Genomic DNA, 18,811 nt, shown 5'->3' with positions numbered 1-18,811 from the left:
GGGGATGGGATTTTGTGACGATGAGTGACGGAGAGGAGGGGGGAGTAAAAATTGTCCAAAAAGCGTGACGTCATTTATGGATGACCCCTTATTAGACAGATATTTGTTGCATCTTTACTGCACTGTAATACCCAATAATAAATTTCACCATCCTCAACATGAAGGGTTGATGAGATTTTCTCATTATTGTGTGAGGTTTTTTTGCTTGGTAATTTTTTAATGCGACTTCATATGATGCTTGCACTAATGCTGTGTTTTCTTGGTGAAAACTTCCTGTTCGATCAAGTCTGGTGTTTGCAACTAGCTTCGCGCCGACGAAAGAACTCTATCTTTTTTGGTGTGTTCCGAATGACTTGTCTCAAAATGACGTTTTAGTTTTGAAGGTTTCACAGACTCATAACTGAGAACAACTTTTTACAGTACGCATTGTTTCTTCTCTATTCCTTTTCAAATGATGTTCGTAAAGCCGAATCTCAGAAATTATTCTAAATTATTCTAGAGTTTAGTCTACCAGTTGGCAACCCCCCCAGAAAGACCCTCAGTTTGGGAACCCATGCTCTATGTCGAGAGAGTTCAGACACGATTTTGGAAAAAATATCAATGTTTTAAGAAAAATTCAACTGCAATTTTGAGGGGAGGGGGTTGTAGGCTAAGCTGTGACGTCATATTAGGGGGGTCTGGCTTTTTGTGACGATGTGTGACGGAGGGGAGGGGGTAAAAATCGCCCAAAAGCGTGACGTCATTTATGGATGACCCCTCCCCCCCCTAGATCTACTGTTTGTGATCGACAATTTATTGTAATGGATCTGATCTAGTTCTTAAATCTTAGAAAAAAAAATTAATACAAGTTTGCGTGACGAAAATTTACGTGGTTCTGAGAGGACGATCGATTTACATGTTTACATTTATAAGAAGCTTCCACTTAGTACCTTTAAATGCACCTGAGGGGGTCCTGAGGTTTATATCCCCCCTCCCCCCAATTTGCAATTTTTGGGAAACACTTCGATCTAGACTTAGATCCAGACTAGATTCTAGACCCTTTTTTTTTTTTTTTTTGGCCATCTTCCTTTCGTTGAAATTTGAATCAGCCTGAAAAAACAACCGAAACACGACAGATTAAAAATCAACCTGGCAATAGTCCGTAGTCGTAACGAAAGATATTAACTAAAGTAGAGCTAGAGTAGAATCAAGACTATTCTGTACATTATTACTAGACTCTAGATTAGATTCTAGATCTAGATCTAGATTTTTTAGATCTAGTTTGGCTATTCTGGGCTATTCTTTTGAATTGAAAAAAGCTTCCCCGATTCCGATGGATAACAGGGTAATTTAATAATTTTAAATTTCGGTAGATCCAGGCCCTAATCTAATGGAGACAAGCGAGTTGACGAGATTCCTTCCATAGTATAGTATTGTTGACATGGAATAAAAACGTGCTTTTTAGATTTAGACCGTAAAAAAAACTAAAAAAAAAAAACTTAAGCCTAAAATTAATTTAGAAATTTTATATTTTTAGAATAAATGCTATAAAAGTTGTAAATCCAGAGAACTTGAAAATAATTTGTTGAGTTTAAGGCTACATTTCTATTAGTATTTATTAATTTTCATCAAGCCTAAGTTATAACCGGATGTTTCACTTTCGTAAGACAAATATTGATTGGCTGTACAGTAACTTAGTGATCGATAACTATTTGTTTACAAAACTTTGCAGATCAAGTTTTTAAATAACAATGCAAATTTAAAACCCCATGACTTAGTTTTCTATTTTTAGCTTACAATGTGTACAATAAAATTGATGTCGGCCTATCCAATAGCAGGATGCCATTGTTTATGTCGCCATTACACGTGAAAACCAAATTGTTTTTGCTTTTTTTTAAATTTTTATTTAGTTACCGAAATATTATAAACATCAAATACATCCAATCTTTAGTAAAGTCCGAAAAAAACCAGATAGACAGGATTTTATAACCATATTAATTGTAACTACGCTGTGCATGATTTTTAAATGAATTTATACACCTCTGAAATACCTTTGAGACTTTTCTCGCTGGTGTCCATATAAATCTATCGGGTAAAACTCCATTTTAGCGTATTTTATTCCCCGCTTGACGTTCACCTCCAGTTGAGCGTATTTTATTGTAAACACAACCGAAAAACACAAAAACGTTAGGAAAACACAGATCTACTTATTTTTTTAAAAAAATGCGATTTTTTATTAGAAAAGGTAAAAAAAACATAAAAAAGCATTAGAACAGTTCCAATTAACAATCGTCACAGTATCGTGTGATCGTCAGCGGGAGAAAAATCCTTACACGCCTTACACTGTCGCGGGTTCATCGTGAGTTCACATTGACTTTAATTATCAGCATACGTCATAGCTCTGGGCAATAACTGTTTGAAATTATGTTGGCCTCAGTTTTGGGGTCATTGTAAGTTCATTAATGTTTATTTATAGTATCATGCCTGGGAGATACTTGTAACAGTACAAACTTAACCGCCTTTGCAGCCAATTGTGAGTTACGTTTTTACGTAGTTCACCCATTGCCATGAAAATTCTGACGCACGAACATTGCACATTCAATATTCTAAATTTGGATTTTTCTTTTACCAAAAGTAAATTATCAAAATCTAAAAAAAAGTCAGTCTCTTTGTTTTTTTTATTCATTTTTATTCATTTGTTAAAACAAAAATACAATACAAATAATAAATCCTGTTTTCCTAATGTTTTGGTGTGTTTCGGTTGTTATAATAAAATACGCTCAACTGAAGGTAAACAAGAAGCGGAGAATAAAATACGCTAAAATGGAGTTTTACCAATCTATCGTTTTAATTTAGATAGAATCTACTAATCTAGAATCTACGTAAAATCGCCCGCAACTAGATCTAATAATGTGATAAACAGGTGACTCCTTAAATTTTAATAATTATTTCACGTTTTGAGGAGGATTTATGTTTTGAAATATACAAAAATGTTTCCCTGTTTCATTTATGTACCAGTTTTTAAACAATTAAATTAAAACTTTTCAGTAAAAATGAAAACTAGCGATGTTTCCAACAGATGCAACATTGCTCATTTACTATAGCAGCCATCTTGTTGAAGTTTTATTTATAAACTTATATAGTATATAGCGCAAAATTCAGGGGAAGCCACTCTAACTTACAGATGGCCGCTTTTTACATAGCAAATCCTGCTCGCAAACACTGCTGTTTTTGTTTAAAGTTAATTTCTTGCCTATGTATTCATGAGTATCTATATATATAATTCTCTTCTGGGAGACGTTAGAAAACAAGCTGCAAGCGCGTCTTGCAGTCCCCTCTCTTCCTCTCTATCGCTACCACCCCCACCCCCCCACCTCACATAGTCTGGTGAGCTGTGGTTCACGCTAAATGTTTACAAAACAATCATAGAGCCGGGTTTGGTGACGGCTATTAGGGGCAGATAATTTAGTTTGAAACAATTTTAAACTTAGAGGAGGTAACTAAGAGGAGGCTGCGTTCACAGGGGGGAGGGGGGTTTAGTGTTTTAAAGCAAATATTTTCAGTGGCAGCATTGGTACTGTCGAATTCACAAATTATGAATTACTGAAAAGTAGAAAAAACAACAACTAAATAGCAGCGTATGATACACCGCGGGTCGGCTCGTATTGATATATTAAGCCATTGATTTAGGTTTATTATTCATTTGACATTTATCTATAGCCTAATATTTGACACAAATATATCACAATATACTTCTATTAAAGCCTTGACAATGAGGTAACTTTTTCGTACATTGCTAGCCGTGGGCGATTTTACGTACCTAAAACGATAGATTACCTAAATTTCTAATAGATCTAGACTAGACTAGTGACTGCACTGACTAGATCTAGAATCTAGAATACTAGATTAGAATTAGATCTAGAATTCTTGATCTCTAGTCTAGATATACTAGCTAGACTCTAGATTTAGATTTTAGAATCTGGATTAGAGCTAGCTAGATCTAGTACTAGATCTAGAGTAGGTCTGAATCTCGCCTAGGTCTCTCTAGATTACTCTCACATAATGAATGGCACATAAGTTAACATAACATTACAATACATAACAATATCAATGAAAGCTCATTAGGCCCATTTAATATTTATAAGACTTTGTCAACTTTGTGTGTATAATTATATCTATAAAAAGTAAAGCAGTATAATTATAAAGTAGTGTTTGCAGTGGATAGCCTCTGGTCTAAGATGGCGGATGGAATACAGGGGCGCTTCAGGATACTCAATCACCTGGGCGCCGCCGGCTGCATGTGTTGCAGCTGTACCGGTGAATATAGTAGCAACTATTTCCAGCTATGCAGGATGCCTTATTAATGGATACCTAGTGCTATGATGGCCGCTCTAAACTCTGGACGCCAAACTGTGACAAAAATTGCTCCCTCCCAGGCGCCACCAATAAGAATTTTTATTTCCGCAGATTCTCGGGAGGATTCTCATCAACTCCCCAAAGGGTCATGGCACTCAGATGAACGTTGTCGAACTGCATCAGGCTTTATATATACCGTATATAGAGAAAAATCGAACCTTCCCAGGCTGTCCTTGTGAAATAAAAAAATTTTTTTTTGCAGAAACCTCTCTGGAGTCTTCTCATCAATTCCCCAAAGTTTCATGGCGATCGGATGAACAGTGTGATACCGCAATCAACTTTTATTTTTCCATACTTTATATAGAGAAGAATTAAATCGTGCCCTGCCGTGGTGCCACCTTTGTGAATTTGAAGTTTTTTTCTGCAGAAACCTTACCAGGAGTATTCTTAACTACTTCCCAAAGTTTCATGGTCAGATGAATGATGTTGTAATGCATTAAAGACAGACGACAGTCAAGCATACATTGCTTTTTTGTATATACAGATTAGCCTAACTTTAAATGATGTCATGTGCACCATGTACAGGATGTGCCTGGGATAAAGGGGTGGGGGATTAAGAAGAGTGATGCAGTATGTTTTGCATTTCTTTTTTTTTAACTACATGAATAACTGATAGATTCTTATTGTCATCTGAACTTTAGGTTGATCTAGAATTTTTTAGAGTGAGTTGAACTTTGTTCTCACTATTTAGTGGATGTTGGGGAAGGGTTAGCAAACAGCTAAAAAAATTAGTGAAAGCAGGAAGCAAACGATGGAAAATTAGACCTTTTTTGATAAACACAAAAATCTTAACTCATAAAAATTGTAGGTCTAAGACAAATACCTACAGATGAAATAGCTAGGCTTAATGGATAGCCCATCAATGATTACATTTTTTTTTATATTTCCTGTTTCCTAGTGAAATTATGTTTCATTTTATTAGTTTCTGAGTCCATAACATTTCTTTCTTTACAGTTTGATGATGAAGCTGTTAGCCAGCTCAAAGATCCCATTGATGTGAGTGAATTATGTGACCCAGTCTCCAAAGGTGTTGAGTTTGAGGTGCAAAACTTCCAGGACTATGAGGGTATCAAAATCAATCATTAATAAAAAAATATAATAATTTTCATAAAACTGACTGAGTAGTTAATGGCATCAGGCATGAAAACTTAATGTAGATATAAATGTTTGTAAAAAAGGTGTGCACTATTTTTGAAACTTTAGGTCATAAAAAGTTTTTTTTTTAATGAATTTTTAACAGTAATAACAGGTTGGACATTTTAGTTGTTATTAATATTTTCAGTTATGGCTAGACAGAAAACAGAGATTAAAAGTTAGATTTATTTAAAATAAAACATTTGAGTATGCATTTAAAATTCATATAATTTATACCTAATTATTTTGTTTTCATGCAGAAAAGGAAGAAATAAATCTTGACTGCTTTGATAAAGATGCAGTTATTTCAAATATGTGTTTTGTATCTGATGATGAGGATGATTCAGAACAGAATAGTGATGCAATTACAGCAGATGATGCTAAAATGGAGTTTTTGATAAAGAAAATGAAAAGAAATGATATAACTGAAAATAAAGATGGTGGTGTATTGAAACAGGTGAAAACTCCTGGCTTTGGATCCTTGATACCCAAAGGTTCTCTTGTCTTAAGTAAGTTTTTTTGTCTTTTCATTAATGGGAGTGCAATAGTCATATATAGCCTTTTGTTGCGTGAGATGAGGATGGGGTCGACCACACATGATAACGTATTTCATCAACATGAACAATCTGAAACAAATTACTTGACAGGATCACAGTTTCATTTCATTCTTTATTTCACATGACATGTACTTGATAGACAGACAACTTTCACAATGTAAACAAAGACATGACTACAGGATGAATACCTCCACACAATAGCATTCATGATGCTAAATTTCCCAAGCTAGTTCCTCCAGCAACAAGAGACTACTCTCAAACGTCACATCCTTATGTACCTTGTCACATAGTCACAATCTTTATTACTATGAAATCATTCTACAACACACATGCTCTCATAACCTTGCAATAGACTGAGATATTCTTCATAAAAGTCTAATGTAGTCTTATTAGTCTTAATAAATTTCTGTTTCTAATAACTTGAAGAAAGAATTTACAATTCTCTCTCCCACCCCTCCCCCAATCAGATGAATATTTCAAAACTTCATTATTTAGAACAGTTCTTTTTTTCAAAAATATATCTATTAAATTTAATAGTATTTCACACAAAAAAATTTGAAAATTAAAAATAAATATTTCTATAATGTTTTCTTTTTACAAAAACTAGTCAGCTGACACTTAAATGAGTTTAATAAAAATATCAATGATTATATGATATAAATGTATGTTAGGTTTTTAACCTTATCCTATGACCGCCACAAAAGTTTTTTTTTAAAGATGGCCATTGTTGCCATGGCAACTTTAATTTCTTTTTCCAGTGCATTACAATGCTTACACAGACGTTGGTCAGCCTCCTTATGATAGTACTCATCTAAGAGGAGAACCTTTAAAGATTAGGCTCGGCAAAGGTAAACAATAATCTTAAGTAAAGTAATATATTAAAGTAAATTATTTTTATATTTTGTAGTTATTGCCAGATAAGCCCTGAACTTTAAAAGAAAAATATTGTTAGCCAAGGCTAAATCAGATATTTTTTCCTGTAGATTTTAGTTCTGCAGTTTTTGCTAAGGCTACTCATGCTTTATTCAAGGTTCCTGCGGCCTCCAAAAATTTCTTGATTTCCTTGAATTTAAAAAAACTCTAACAGTCCTGGAAATTTAAACATTTCTCCTAAAATTTTGTAAACTGTTCTGAAAATAGGGGCTAGCGTGGTTGAGTCAGTAAAGATCATGGCTGTTAAACCTAAAAGACTCATGTTTGAACCCTTGGGCAGATGAGGCTCCTTAGCTGGGGACAGCAACTCTCCTAGGAGAGACAACTCCAAAATTGAATAACTGCTGCCTTGTAGTTTGTTCTTTGTTGGATTCAAGCTATCATACAGCACACCCTGGGGGGAACTAGCACCCCAATAACTAAGGTTCAAGATGCCAACATTGTTTACATTTAAGTAGCTCTGTTTTAGAAAACCTAGTCACATGTCTTAAAATACATGAAAGAAAAAATAGAAAGCCTTTTGTTTATTTGTGCACAAGACAGAAAAAAAATAAAGTGATTATATGAATAAAGAAATAAAAATAAAATGACTCTTTGAAATATTTTCTATATTAAAATGAATAATTAGTTTCAATTAAAGCTTTGCAAAGTGCAAAGTAAATTGAATGTTATCATGACGAGGGTCCTAGAATTTCCTTTCTTCTAAGATTACAGCAGTGTGCAATGTAAACGTTAGTAATTTATAAACTATAAACAAAAATTAGTTTAATCACCTGACACCAAATTAAAAATAGTACTTTTTTTTTGTCACTAAGATAACTGCAATTAGCTGTCAGAAATAATTTACATTTTTGACCAGTTGGTGTAACTTGGAAGCAACTGTACAGGTGTATCTTTAAGTTTAAAGTTTATAAGCTTAAATTCTGTATATTTTTCAAATTCTGTATATTTTTCAAATTCTGTATATTTTTCAAATTCTGTATATTTTTCAAATTCTGTATATTTTTCAAATTCTGTATATTTTTCATAGGACTAAGCATACCCGGCTTGGAATTGGCATTATTATCTATGAAAAAACAGGAAGTATCCAGATTTCTTATCCGGCATGATTATGCTTACGGAGAAAGGGGTTGTCCACCACGAATACCACAAAAAGCCACATGTATGTCAACTGAATTTTTTTGTGTGTACAGTATTACTAATTTAGTGAATGTACAGACAAAACCTAACATGAACCAAAGTTGCATCACTCTTCTTTTGAGATTTTAATTCTTTGTCTTTATTATAATTTACATATTTTCTTTCAGTAATCATGGATATTCACATTCTTCATTTTATTGAACAAGAAGGAGTCGATGACTACTATAATTTAACTCCTGTAAGCTCAATTATAGTAATAAATTACACTTTGTTGAATAAAGATACTTGATTTACTGGATATGATGTGGATATACAAAACATTAATTTTCACAAGAATGTTCAAATTTCTACTAGAAAAATTGAATGTCTTATACATTATTAAACTCTGGATGCACATAAGAACTGAATTTCTCTAAACATTTGCTATGTAAAATAATGTTCTATGTGTAGACCTTCTTGGTGCAACAAATAGTTTTCAGATCAAAATATTGATGTGTTTCTGGTTCTGTTCACAGTTAACTATTTTTTGTCATGTTTATTTTCCCATGTCTTATTAAGTTATTATTAGGCTCTATGTTGTCAGTAACTCACTCTCATAAGGACTAGATTCTGAGTGTGAATATAAATGTTGATTTGTAATATGTAGAGCAAATTAGTTGGCCAAAAAATTCTACACAAATATTATATATCTTTCATGTTGCAAATTTATTAATCTGAATTTTTATGTTTGTATAATAACAGGAGGAAAGGAAAAGGTTGTGCTTTCCAGACATAAAAAAAGTTACCAAAGCCCAAAATGATGTAAGATATTTGTATACCTCCTTAACCTTATAAACAAAATATCAGCCACTAAAGGTTATAGAATTTTTATTTTACCTGGGTTTATATTGTGGGCTGACTGCAAAATGGCAAACTTTACCATATTCAATATATAGACTTTATTGGGATCAAGACAAAGGCCGACATTCACAAAAGGCAGAAAGGAAATATGGCAGACTTGACAATTAGCTTGACATACCATAAGGCTGACATCTGAAAGGCAGACATCCAAAGGGCAGACTGGGCATTAAACTACATGTACAGACAAGTTTAATATTTATTAAAAACCAGTTACAAAATGATGAAGTGCAACATAGAATCTCTGCACTTGGAAGAAATGCCAGTACTTTTATTTGCAGCTTCAGCAAGCAAAACTGTGAATCATGTCCATAAAGAACTTCCTAGCCCAATGGTTGTAGCTTTTTAAATAAAAGTTAGTTGACTAGATAGCACTGTAGTAGCTTAGATACTTTTTGCCCCATGCCTTGTCAACTTGTCCCACCTTCCTCTACCCACCTTTAACACTCGCAACATCATAACAATGTTTATACCGTTGAAGATAAGTTGAATATGACATTTTATGTCCATTATCTTTAATCACTTAAGTCAATTTACTGTACATCAAATTTTCTTACACTTCTCTGTATCTCTAAGTCCGAACATTAGAGCTCAATATTACAACTTTTAAAAATTTAGTATGGTTTAGTAATGCTTTTCTCCCCACTCGACGCTAAAATAACGTACCTTTTACTTTATATTTTATTTACCTTAACATAATTTAGAAACTATAGATTTAATTCAAGATGTCATGATATTAAATTATAAAAATATTTATACAATTTGCACTGGGGTATATACAAATTACAATAACCTTGATTACTATCAAAGTTATTTTTGTTTTTAGAAAAAAAAAATGTACCAATTTTGGCTCACTTGTATCACAATCACCACGAATGTAGTATAAAACTTGTTTTAAGTTATCCGCAATGAATGAAACTGGAATGTAATTCTTATTTTGTCAATAGGCCTATTCAACATCAACCGGTCAAGGCACCTGATCAGTGTTCTTCATTTGGTTTCTTAAATTTTTTTTCTAAATATTTTGGCATTGCCACCTATCTGTTGATCCTTTGTACACTCCCCTCATCTCCAGTGACATGGAGCTGATTATTCATTTATAACGAAAGCAACTAGCTTTGTCTCTTGGTGATCCGCCTCATTGCATGTGGGCAATGAAGCCAGCTGCTTTTGATTTTGTTCTTTGATGGCTGTCAGACAGTAGTGACCCATATTTCCAAACATTTAGGTGTTGATTTTTGTGTGTTCTAGACACTCTCGTAATCTCCAGTCACTTGGAACTGGCGGGGATGCTGGCAATCATTGACTAAATTTAATCGTCTATAGAGGAGCTATGTTGTAACACATGTTTTGTAATATTAAAATTTGTGTTTGTCGGCCATGATTTGTCAATCTTCTGGGTAACTGCCTTATAGTCTGTCAGCCTTTTGTCTTGTCGGCCTTTTGTATGTCAGCCTCTTGTCCTACACCCACTTAATTTGTATAGGAAGGGATAGATGAGTTAAAGCAATTCTTTATTTTGGTATGAAATGATTTTTAAAGTAACCCATACTTTTATTTTTTACTATTGTAGCTACAGAAAATTTAAGTGCACTAAGTTAGTTATTATAGTTTTTAAAAATTTGTTTTAACAACTTCTCAGTCTCAAAGGGTTATTAGTAGGTACTCCAAAGTGGCAAAAAGTGTATTTTAGGGTCATTTTTTTTGTAGTTTTCAAAAAAAAAAAAATTAAATTACTTCTTGTAGGGCTAAAGGAATAACATTTTTATGTTAATAAAGTTTGTCTTTATCTTATGAAATATAATTTTTTTTATTGAACACATGTTAAAATGTATAATTAATTTTTTTTAAGTATTGGTTTTGAAAAAAATTCTGCCATTTAACAAGTTCTGATCAACCAATGCTGTTTCATCTGGTAGTGAAGCCTAAGCACATCATAGAAATAATATCTCAAAGTCACACCAAATGACAATTGCTAGCCGATCAGGGGGTCGGCGTGGTCGAGTCGGTAAAGCTCATGGTTGCTAAATTGAAAAGTCCTCGAGTTCGAACCCTCGGGCAGATGAGGCTCGTTAGCTGGGGACAGCCACTCTTCTATGAGAGACAACTCTAAAATCAAACAACTGCTGCCTTGTAGTTTGTTCTTGGTTGGACAAAGGCTATGGAAGCAAATCCAAAAAGAAAAGCAGGCTGAAATGGGAGTTGACTTGTATCCTTAATTGTGTTGGAGGGGGATCCCTTCCAACACTAAAATTACGAAGAAGAAGAAAGAAGAAGCTAGCTGATCGTTTAATGTATAAATTGAAATAATAACTAGTTAATTTTTAAAAATCAGTTTTCAATTTTTAAATGAAGATAAATACACGTAAATACCAGAATTTTGTTTCAATTTCTACACCTATAAAAAGCTAATAGCATATATTTCTACAGGAAGCTAAAGAATATTTCAAGCAAAAGAACTATATTAAAGCTTGTGGGAAATACAAAAATGTAAGTATTCTAGTTAAATAATAATTAACCAACATTAATTCTATAAACTTTCATTTAGTTTACAGGCCATGGGATAGTGGCAAATCTTGTCCCACTTCTGATGCAATTTTGTAAAAACCTACCAAGATACATTCATCATTTAAGATAGGGCAAGAATATCTATTATTTAGTAAATTGAGATATTAAATAGTCTTAAGATTACTATATTCAGAAACATAAGTGGAGGTAACTGGTATAAATATTCGTGATTGCTCAGTCAGCTGAGATTCTGTTGACTGATTGTTATAACTGGGGACTATGTGTCCCGCAGCTATTCAATGAGAGGGTTTATACTACCATTAAGTTCCTCTCTAACCAATTCAGTATTCATCATAGAGTTCCGACAAGTACGACAACATCAACGTTGACAAACGACTTGACAGAATGACATTAGTTAATTCCTCTGTTTATTACACCATAATTATACTTTTGACGACAATATTAAGACTTGACTACATATACGACCTCACCCCAAGAAAACAAGAACAAGACTACTCTAAACTACTTCCCCGGCAATAAGGATCCTACACTGAAACGTCACATTCTTGCGTACGGAGTCACACTTTCAGTTATTCAATATATGCCCACACCAACATTCATTCGCACCAATTTGCCTGATCAAACATACATCATAACACTGATGTTTTCATATCTGATGGCTGATCACATATTTAAATAATTCTCACATTTTAAACAATTTTAAAGGAAAATGGCTTTTATTAAATTTCACAAGTCACAAAAAATATCACAAATGAGCAAATGCACTAATACTTAAAAGTAAAAAATAAATTTAGTGTATCCTTATTAAAGCAATATGCTGGTTTGACTAAAAATAAAATTGAACATCTGTCTCATGTTATAGAACATACACCTATCAATGAATTTCCTATGAAAGGAAATATATTCTTATGAGCCGACCCGGGTGTATCATACGCCGCTAATTAGTTGTTGTTTTTTTCTACTTTTCAGTAATTCATAATTTGTGAATTCGACAGTACCAATGCTGCCACTGAAAATATTTGCTTTAAAACACTAAACCCCCCCTTCCCCCCCCCCCCCCCCCCCCCGGAAAGCAGCCTCCTCTTAGTTACCTCCTCTAAGTTTAAAATCGTTTCAAACTAAATTATCTGCCCCTAATAGCCGTCACCAAACCCGGCTCTATGATTGTAAAATGTAACCATTTAGCGTGAACCACAGCTCACCAGACCATCTGAGGGGGGGGGGAGGGGTAGTGATAGAGAGGAAGAGAGGGGACTGTAAGGCGCGCTTGCAGCTTGTTTTCTGACGTCTCCCAGAAGAGAATTATATATATATAGATAAGTAATAGCCCAGGCTTTATAGTTATTTAAATAGTAGTCTAATTTATTTTCTACTTTTTAGTGCATTAGTACATAAAGCTTGTTATTAACACGTTTTTTATGAAATTTTATTTTTACACATTTTAGCTACTAGTATTTTAACTAAAGAAAGCAAGTTTGTTTTATTGATTGTTTCCAGTGCATTTAAAAGCTTATTATAGTTTGTTTTTTTTAAAATCAATTTTGTGTGTGGGGGGGGGGGGGATTATTGGAAATAACACTTATATAGTAATACACACAATTCCACATTAATTATATTTTAGATCCATTTAAATGTTGATATTGTTAAACTTAAAATTTGTGTTTTTATTTTAGAGCATGAATATTTTAGAAAGCTATGACTTGAAAAATGATGATGAAGAACAGCAGGTGAATAAACAGCTGCTGAAAGTTTTTGTTAATCTTGCTGTTTGCAATCATTATCTCAGTCACTATGGTCAGACCATTCACTACTGTAATCGAGCAATTTCATTAGACAAGACCAACATCAAAGCACACTATTTTAAAGGCAAGGTATGGACATTTGAATACATTTCAGTTTTTTCTACAATATTAAACAAGCATCAAATGTTATTCAGTCAAGTTTAAATTGGTTTGTTTTTTGTATTGACTATTTAATAGTTAAAGCTAAATATAAACTAATTGTATAACAATATATGTGTTTTTTTGTCTATTCAAATCAAGGCCTTACATGCTATTGGTAGCTTTGAAGATGCAGAAATCAGTCTAAAGAAAGCAAGGAAGATAGATCCAAGTAACACCTTAATTTCCAAAGCATTACAGAATCTCTCAAAGTAAAATTATAACATACAGATTATTTTAGTTACATGGGATAAAGCACATTTTCACTTTATTTTCCATTGCATTTAAAAACATTGCATTTAACCAGATGACAAGGAATACAAAATATTTACACAAAATGATTATTGTTTTTGTTTTATTCTTTTCACAGATCTATTAAAGAGCATCAATCATTTGAAAAAGACTTTTGCAAGAAAATGTTTAGTAAACCAGTTTCTGGTAAAGAAAATAACCAGGCATATTAGAATGCTCTTGTCAGATATTTTAATTTATTGAATCAAAGCTTGTTATATATTTTTTCAGACGGTAGATTTATATTTTAAAGCACTTCTTTTTACATATATTTATAGCTACAGAAGCTATAGAAACATCAGAAGAAAAAGCTAATGAAAAATTACCAAGAACATGTTCTGATAAATTCAGAGTCCTTGTTAAAAATCAATTAGAGTAAGTATTTTGTTTCTTCTGTAAAAAAAAAATTAATATTTTCACTCTGTTTTACTTTTAATACAATTATTCATTTTATCCAGTTAATATTCAAAATTCGTCTTTTGATTTAAGGTTTAAAGATTAAAGTTGTCATCATTTTATTTAAGAATTAAGTTATTGTTGCAAGTAGGTTTTAAGAAGGGTTTTGGTTAATGTAAGGTTAGAGCTCGTCAACAAAATTTTCAAGTACCTTGCATCAGAGATAAAAAAAACTTCCAATTTTTGTTTTCAGAAATAAAAATTTTCTGTTAGAAAACTTTTCTCCCATGAAAATCAATAAAAATCCTATTTTTTTTTTACACCAAACTTTTTACTGATAGATTTATTTTACTTTAGCCAATGTTTCACTAAGTCGATAATGTAAGTAATTAACTTTACTACCATTCCACTTTCTGGGACATATTTGGTTTTAAGTGCTATCTCCCACTTCTCTCATACTGAACAGTGTGACCTCATCCAGACCCAGCAAATACAGATATATTCCTATGTGCAATATTATTTAAATATATAATTTCAACTTTGTTAATTAGTTATATTTAGTCCACAAAAACACCAAATCATCTTAGGTTTGAAATCTTGATTAAGAGCTAAATGTAACATGATTAAATTTAATTTAGTTACAACAATTTATAAGTATTAAACTTCAGTTTCCCGTTTTTCAAATTACAAGTGTTTATAACATAACTATAGTCGCGGGTTCTTTTTTTTTGTCGGTTGTAATATTACTGTCAATGTCCTCTAATGACACCAAAAGTTCAACAGTAGCTCAACTTGCACAATGCCAAAACAATCAGAATAGCATGTACTTGTTTAAGTTTAATTTTTATTTCTTTATTTTGTCACCTACAATGTACTTAAAAAGGGTTGTGACTTTTAAGAGCCCAAAACTCATAATATATAGTATAGATCTGATGATGGATAAATGAGGCACTTATGATAACCCAATAAAAGTTCAAATTCTTGGCGCAGTTACATCCCTTTTAATAGGTAAAATGGAGCAGTCAAGTACATCCATTTTCTAGTCCTTAGGATTACATTTATGAGAATCTGGTATTTTTCCATCGGCAATGTTAAAGAGCATCCTAAAATTGTGACACAGTGGCACTTGACATTTGATGATTTAACCAAGCCAGGCGTCTGCTTTGTTTATATTTAAATTAGTAAATATTAGAAAACAAGGTTACACACTGATGAAATTATCTTTAAAAAATAGCATCAGCTCGCAACACATGGGAAGGGTATGCTACTAGATACATATTTAGATATATTTATATACATATATAGTACACATACGTATATATATATATATCACATGAAGGAAGTTCTTTAAACTGTATGATCATTTGACCAGGGCATTTCAAAAAGATACATCTTTGGCAGAAATACCCTTCCCTTCTATTCAGATGACAGAAGCAGAAATTGAGTGCATTTTGGAGACAGCTATGAACCTTGGAATGGATGTGAAACAATTAGGAACTGTATGTTTTATACTCAATTAATATTATTTAATTTTTTTTTTAAGCCTCGAGTTAAATTTTTCAATGTGGACTCTTAAAAAAATTTCAGTAAAAGCTTACTTGAAAGATATTTAAAATTATTAAATTAACATGAAGTAGTTAGTTTAATAATTTTGTTGATTTCATTTTCTTTTCCAGAACGTTGTAACAAAATATGATCTTAGGGCTTATAATTGTTTTTAATTTCTGTATACATTATTTTTCGAGTAGTTAGATAAAGGTATTATTTATATATTTACATTTTTATTTAATTTAAAATCCGCAGGGAAGTACTCTACGGTACATTGTTTACAAGAAAAGCAAGTTGGAAGACAATAATTCAGAAATTTTATGAAGAAATTGAATGCTGTTACTTAAGTATTTTTAAGTGTTTGTAATTTTATTTGCAGCAGAATTTTGCTGTTTAAAAAAAATTATTCTGTTAATAAATATTTCAATCAAATAAGTATTTTTGAGATTTTTTATCCTTGAAAAATCTGCTGGAAATACAGGTGCTTTTCTAGTTTCATCAATGAGGAAGTAAAATGAGCTTAAAAAAATCAACTAATGTAATCCTGAAGGTTTTTTTTTTAAAAGGCTATTATTTAGCATGCTCAGTCTGTGGCTCAGGATATCTTGGAATATTAATTCAACCCACTTCCCATTGTGTGATCAAGCTGAAATTTTGCACAGTGGTAGATCTTGGATAAGAATATTGAATTTTTAGTCTTATATGTTATTAGATAGACAGTCATTAAAATTTAATTTAAAAATTACTGCATTCAATTAAAAGGGGAGTTAACCTAACAAGATAAATAAAAAACTTGATCTGAGGTCCATGGAGGTTCACAGTTAGATCTAGCTATTGTCAACCACAAACTACTTAAGGGCAGGTAATTCACTTTCAGAGATCACAAGCTACTAAACAGACTTTAATGGAAACTTCTAGCATAAATATGTACTTTCAACTTCATTTCAGTGAGTGACTAAAAAAGCGGAAAATAAACCTATTATAAATAAAAAATTTAAGCAAAAAAATAATTTATTGTATTCACAAATCATTACAATAAAACAACCACAAAATGAAAAATGCAGTAAAATGTAAATTTACTAAAGCTATAAAAAAATAAAAGCCTGGTTCCTTACTTTATGGAAAATATATTCCCTTTCATAAGGTGTTCATTGATAGGTTTATGTTCTATAACATGCAGTAAACTCTAAATTTAGTTTTAAAAATAGTAATGCTGAAACTAGAATAATTATTACTATACTTACAATTTATACTTATTACAGATTATGTCCCTCTGATACATAGAATGCTACTTATCCCAAACTTTTCAAATTATAACCTATAGCCCCATTTTAAAAAACTCTTTAAACTGGGTTCCTTGTTTGATGCAATTTGCATCTGCTGTTTACTTAGTTTAGCCTGTCACCCCTTCTGGGACATAGGCCGCTGACAAGAGCTTTCCAGGCGCCTCTATCCTGGGCTAGTCTCTTCTGGGACAAAAAACGTGGGTCGGGAAATTTGATGGTGAACGTACCCACGTTTTTTGTCATCAAATGTATGAACAGTCATCACAAGAACCTGCACAGCTCGAGGAAGCACAAAATCTACGAGCAGTCATTGGTAGATCCCCTAGGTTCGGAAGATAAATTTATTTTCTACTTTTTAGTCCACAAGAAAAACTTGGTTTTTTAAAAAGTTTTTTTAAAGTATTTTATTATGGCAGTTTTCTCCATGTCTGAGCTCCATGGAGTAAAACAGGTTTTACTAGTGTTGAAGATCCAGATTTTTATTCTAAGGGTTAAATCTCCAGAACCCCAAACATTTTTTAGTTGGTTGAAGACTGCTCTTGCCTTGCCAGTCATTTTTATGTCTGCTTCTGTCCCACCCTGCTTATCAACAATACTTCCAGTGAATCTATCCACTTCTTCTAGGGCTTCTTCTGCCAATGTTATAGGGGTGCTGCTTGATGCATTGACTTAAAGAACTTTACTTTTCCCCTCTGTGGATGTTCAGGCCCAGGCATGTAGAAAAATTAGCAACCTTGTTGGTTTTATCCTGCATTTGCTGTTGTGTGTGAGAAAGAAGGGCCAGGTCGTCAGCAAAGTCCAGGTCATACAGCTGGCACCAGTGTCCACTGTATACCGTTTTGCAATTTCTCTGTTGACATCTTCATAATCCAGTCTATGGCCAGCAGGAACAGGAATGGTGAAAATAGGTAACCCTGCCTTGCTCCGGTCCGTACTGGGAAGGCCCGTGAAGTCTGTTGGCCAAGCACTACTCTACAGACCTTCATATGAAGACATGATAATGTTGACTATTTTCTGTGACACCCCGTAGTGTCTTAACAATTTCCACATCGACTGTCTATCCAGGCTATCAAAGGCCTTCTCGTGATCTATGAAATTAATGTAGAGAGAAGAGTTCCTCGCTTGGATCTGTTCAATGATGATGCGCAGGGTAGCAATTTGGTCTACGCATGACCTTTCCTTCATAAAGCCTGCCTGTTGATCTCGAAGCTGGGGGTCGATCGCTTCCTTCATTCTGTTTAATAATATTCTAATACTTCGCCTGGGATGGACAAAAGTGTTATTCCTCTATAGTTACTAAGATCGCCTTTCTTTGGGAGTTTGTTGAATATTCCCTCCTTCCACTCCTCTGGTATTTGTTCATCTTCCCAGATTTTCTTGAAGATTATGTGTAGTAGTGTGGTGCTAGTTTCTATATCTGGTGTCAGTGCTTCTGCCAGTATAATATCTATTCCTGGAGCCTTCCAATTTTTCAGCTGCTTTATAGCTTTATGTATCCCTTCTTTTGAAGGTGGGTTACAGTCTATAGGGAAATCACTTTCAGCTGTTGGTATATCTTGCGTGCACTCAATTGAGTAGTTCTTCAAAATGTTCTGCCCATCTCTTCCTCTGTCCTTCTGCATCAGGTATTATCTTTCCATCTTTGTCTTTAGTCTTCAGCTGTTGGTATATCTTGCGTGCACTCAATTGAGTAGTTCTTCAAAATGTTCTGCCCATCTCTTCCTCTGTCCTTCTGCATCAGGTATTATCTTTCCATCTTTGTCTT

The 18,811-nt window shown here is 33.1% G+C and overlaps 2 protein-coding genes across 3 annotated transcripts in view; both read left to right on the top strand.

Moving 5' to 3' along the window:
- The first annotated feature begins 1,120 nt into the window (after positions 1 to 1,120).
- Positions 1,121 to 16,189, top strand: LOC131945083 (inactive peptidyl-prolyl cis-trans isomerase FKBP6). Of its 2 annotated transcripts, none has more exons than XM_059306072.1 (14): positions 1,121 to 1,324; positions 5,350 to 5,461; positions 5,790 to 6,038; positions 6,845 to 6,934; positions 8,050 to 8,181; positions 8,327 to 8,397; positions 8,901 to 8,960; positions 11,487 to 11,546; positions 13,259 to 13,456; positions 13,628 to 13,737; positions 13,896 to 13,963; positions 14,095 to 14,191; positions 15,585 to 15,711; positions 16,016 to 16,187. In XM_059306072.1, the coding sequence occupies exons 1-14, from the start codon at positions 1,313 to 1,315 to the stop codon at positions 16,082 to 16,084; spliced, it is 1,455 nt and encodes a 484-aa protein (XP_059162055.1). In that variant the 5' UTR covers positions 1,121 to 1,312; the 3' UTR covers positions 16,085 to 16,187. The 2 variants fall into 2 exon arrangements, with proteins under 2 accessions (XP_059162055.1, XP_059162063.1); XM_059306080.1 differs by lacking the exon at positions 1,121 to 1,324 and adding an exon at positions 4,712 to 4,806 and having other exon boundaries at positions 16,016 to 16,189.
- Positions 3,732 to 18,811, top strand: part of LOC131945114 (leukocyte receptor cluster member 1 homolog) — a 43,580-nt gene continuing 28,500 nt past the window's right edge. The window contains exon 1 of the mRNA XM_059306201.1: positions 3,732 to 3,756. The gene's annotated coding sequence lies outside the window, so the exon portion shown is untranslated. The remainder of the gene's footprint in view (positions 3,757 to 18,811) is intronic.

This window comes from Physella acuta, unplaced genomic scaffold (assembly GCF_028476545.2).
Source record: "Physella acuta isolate Inbredline_101_S28 unplaced genomic scaffold, ASM2847654v3 ptg000049l, whole genome shotgun sequence".
Lineage (NCBI taxonomy): Eukaryota > Metazoa > Mollusca > Gastropoda > Physidae > Physella > Physella acuta.
Note: the sequence above shows the minus strand (reverse complement) of the source record. Positions and strands in the feature narration are given on the sequence as shown.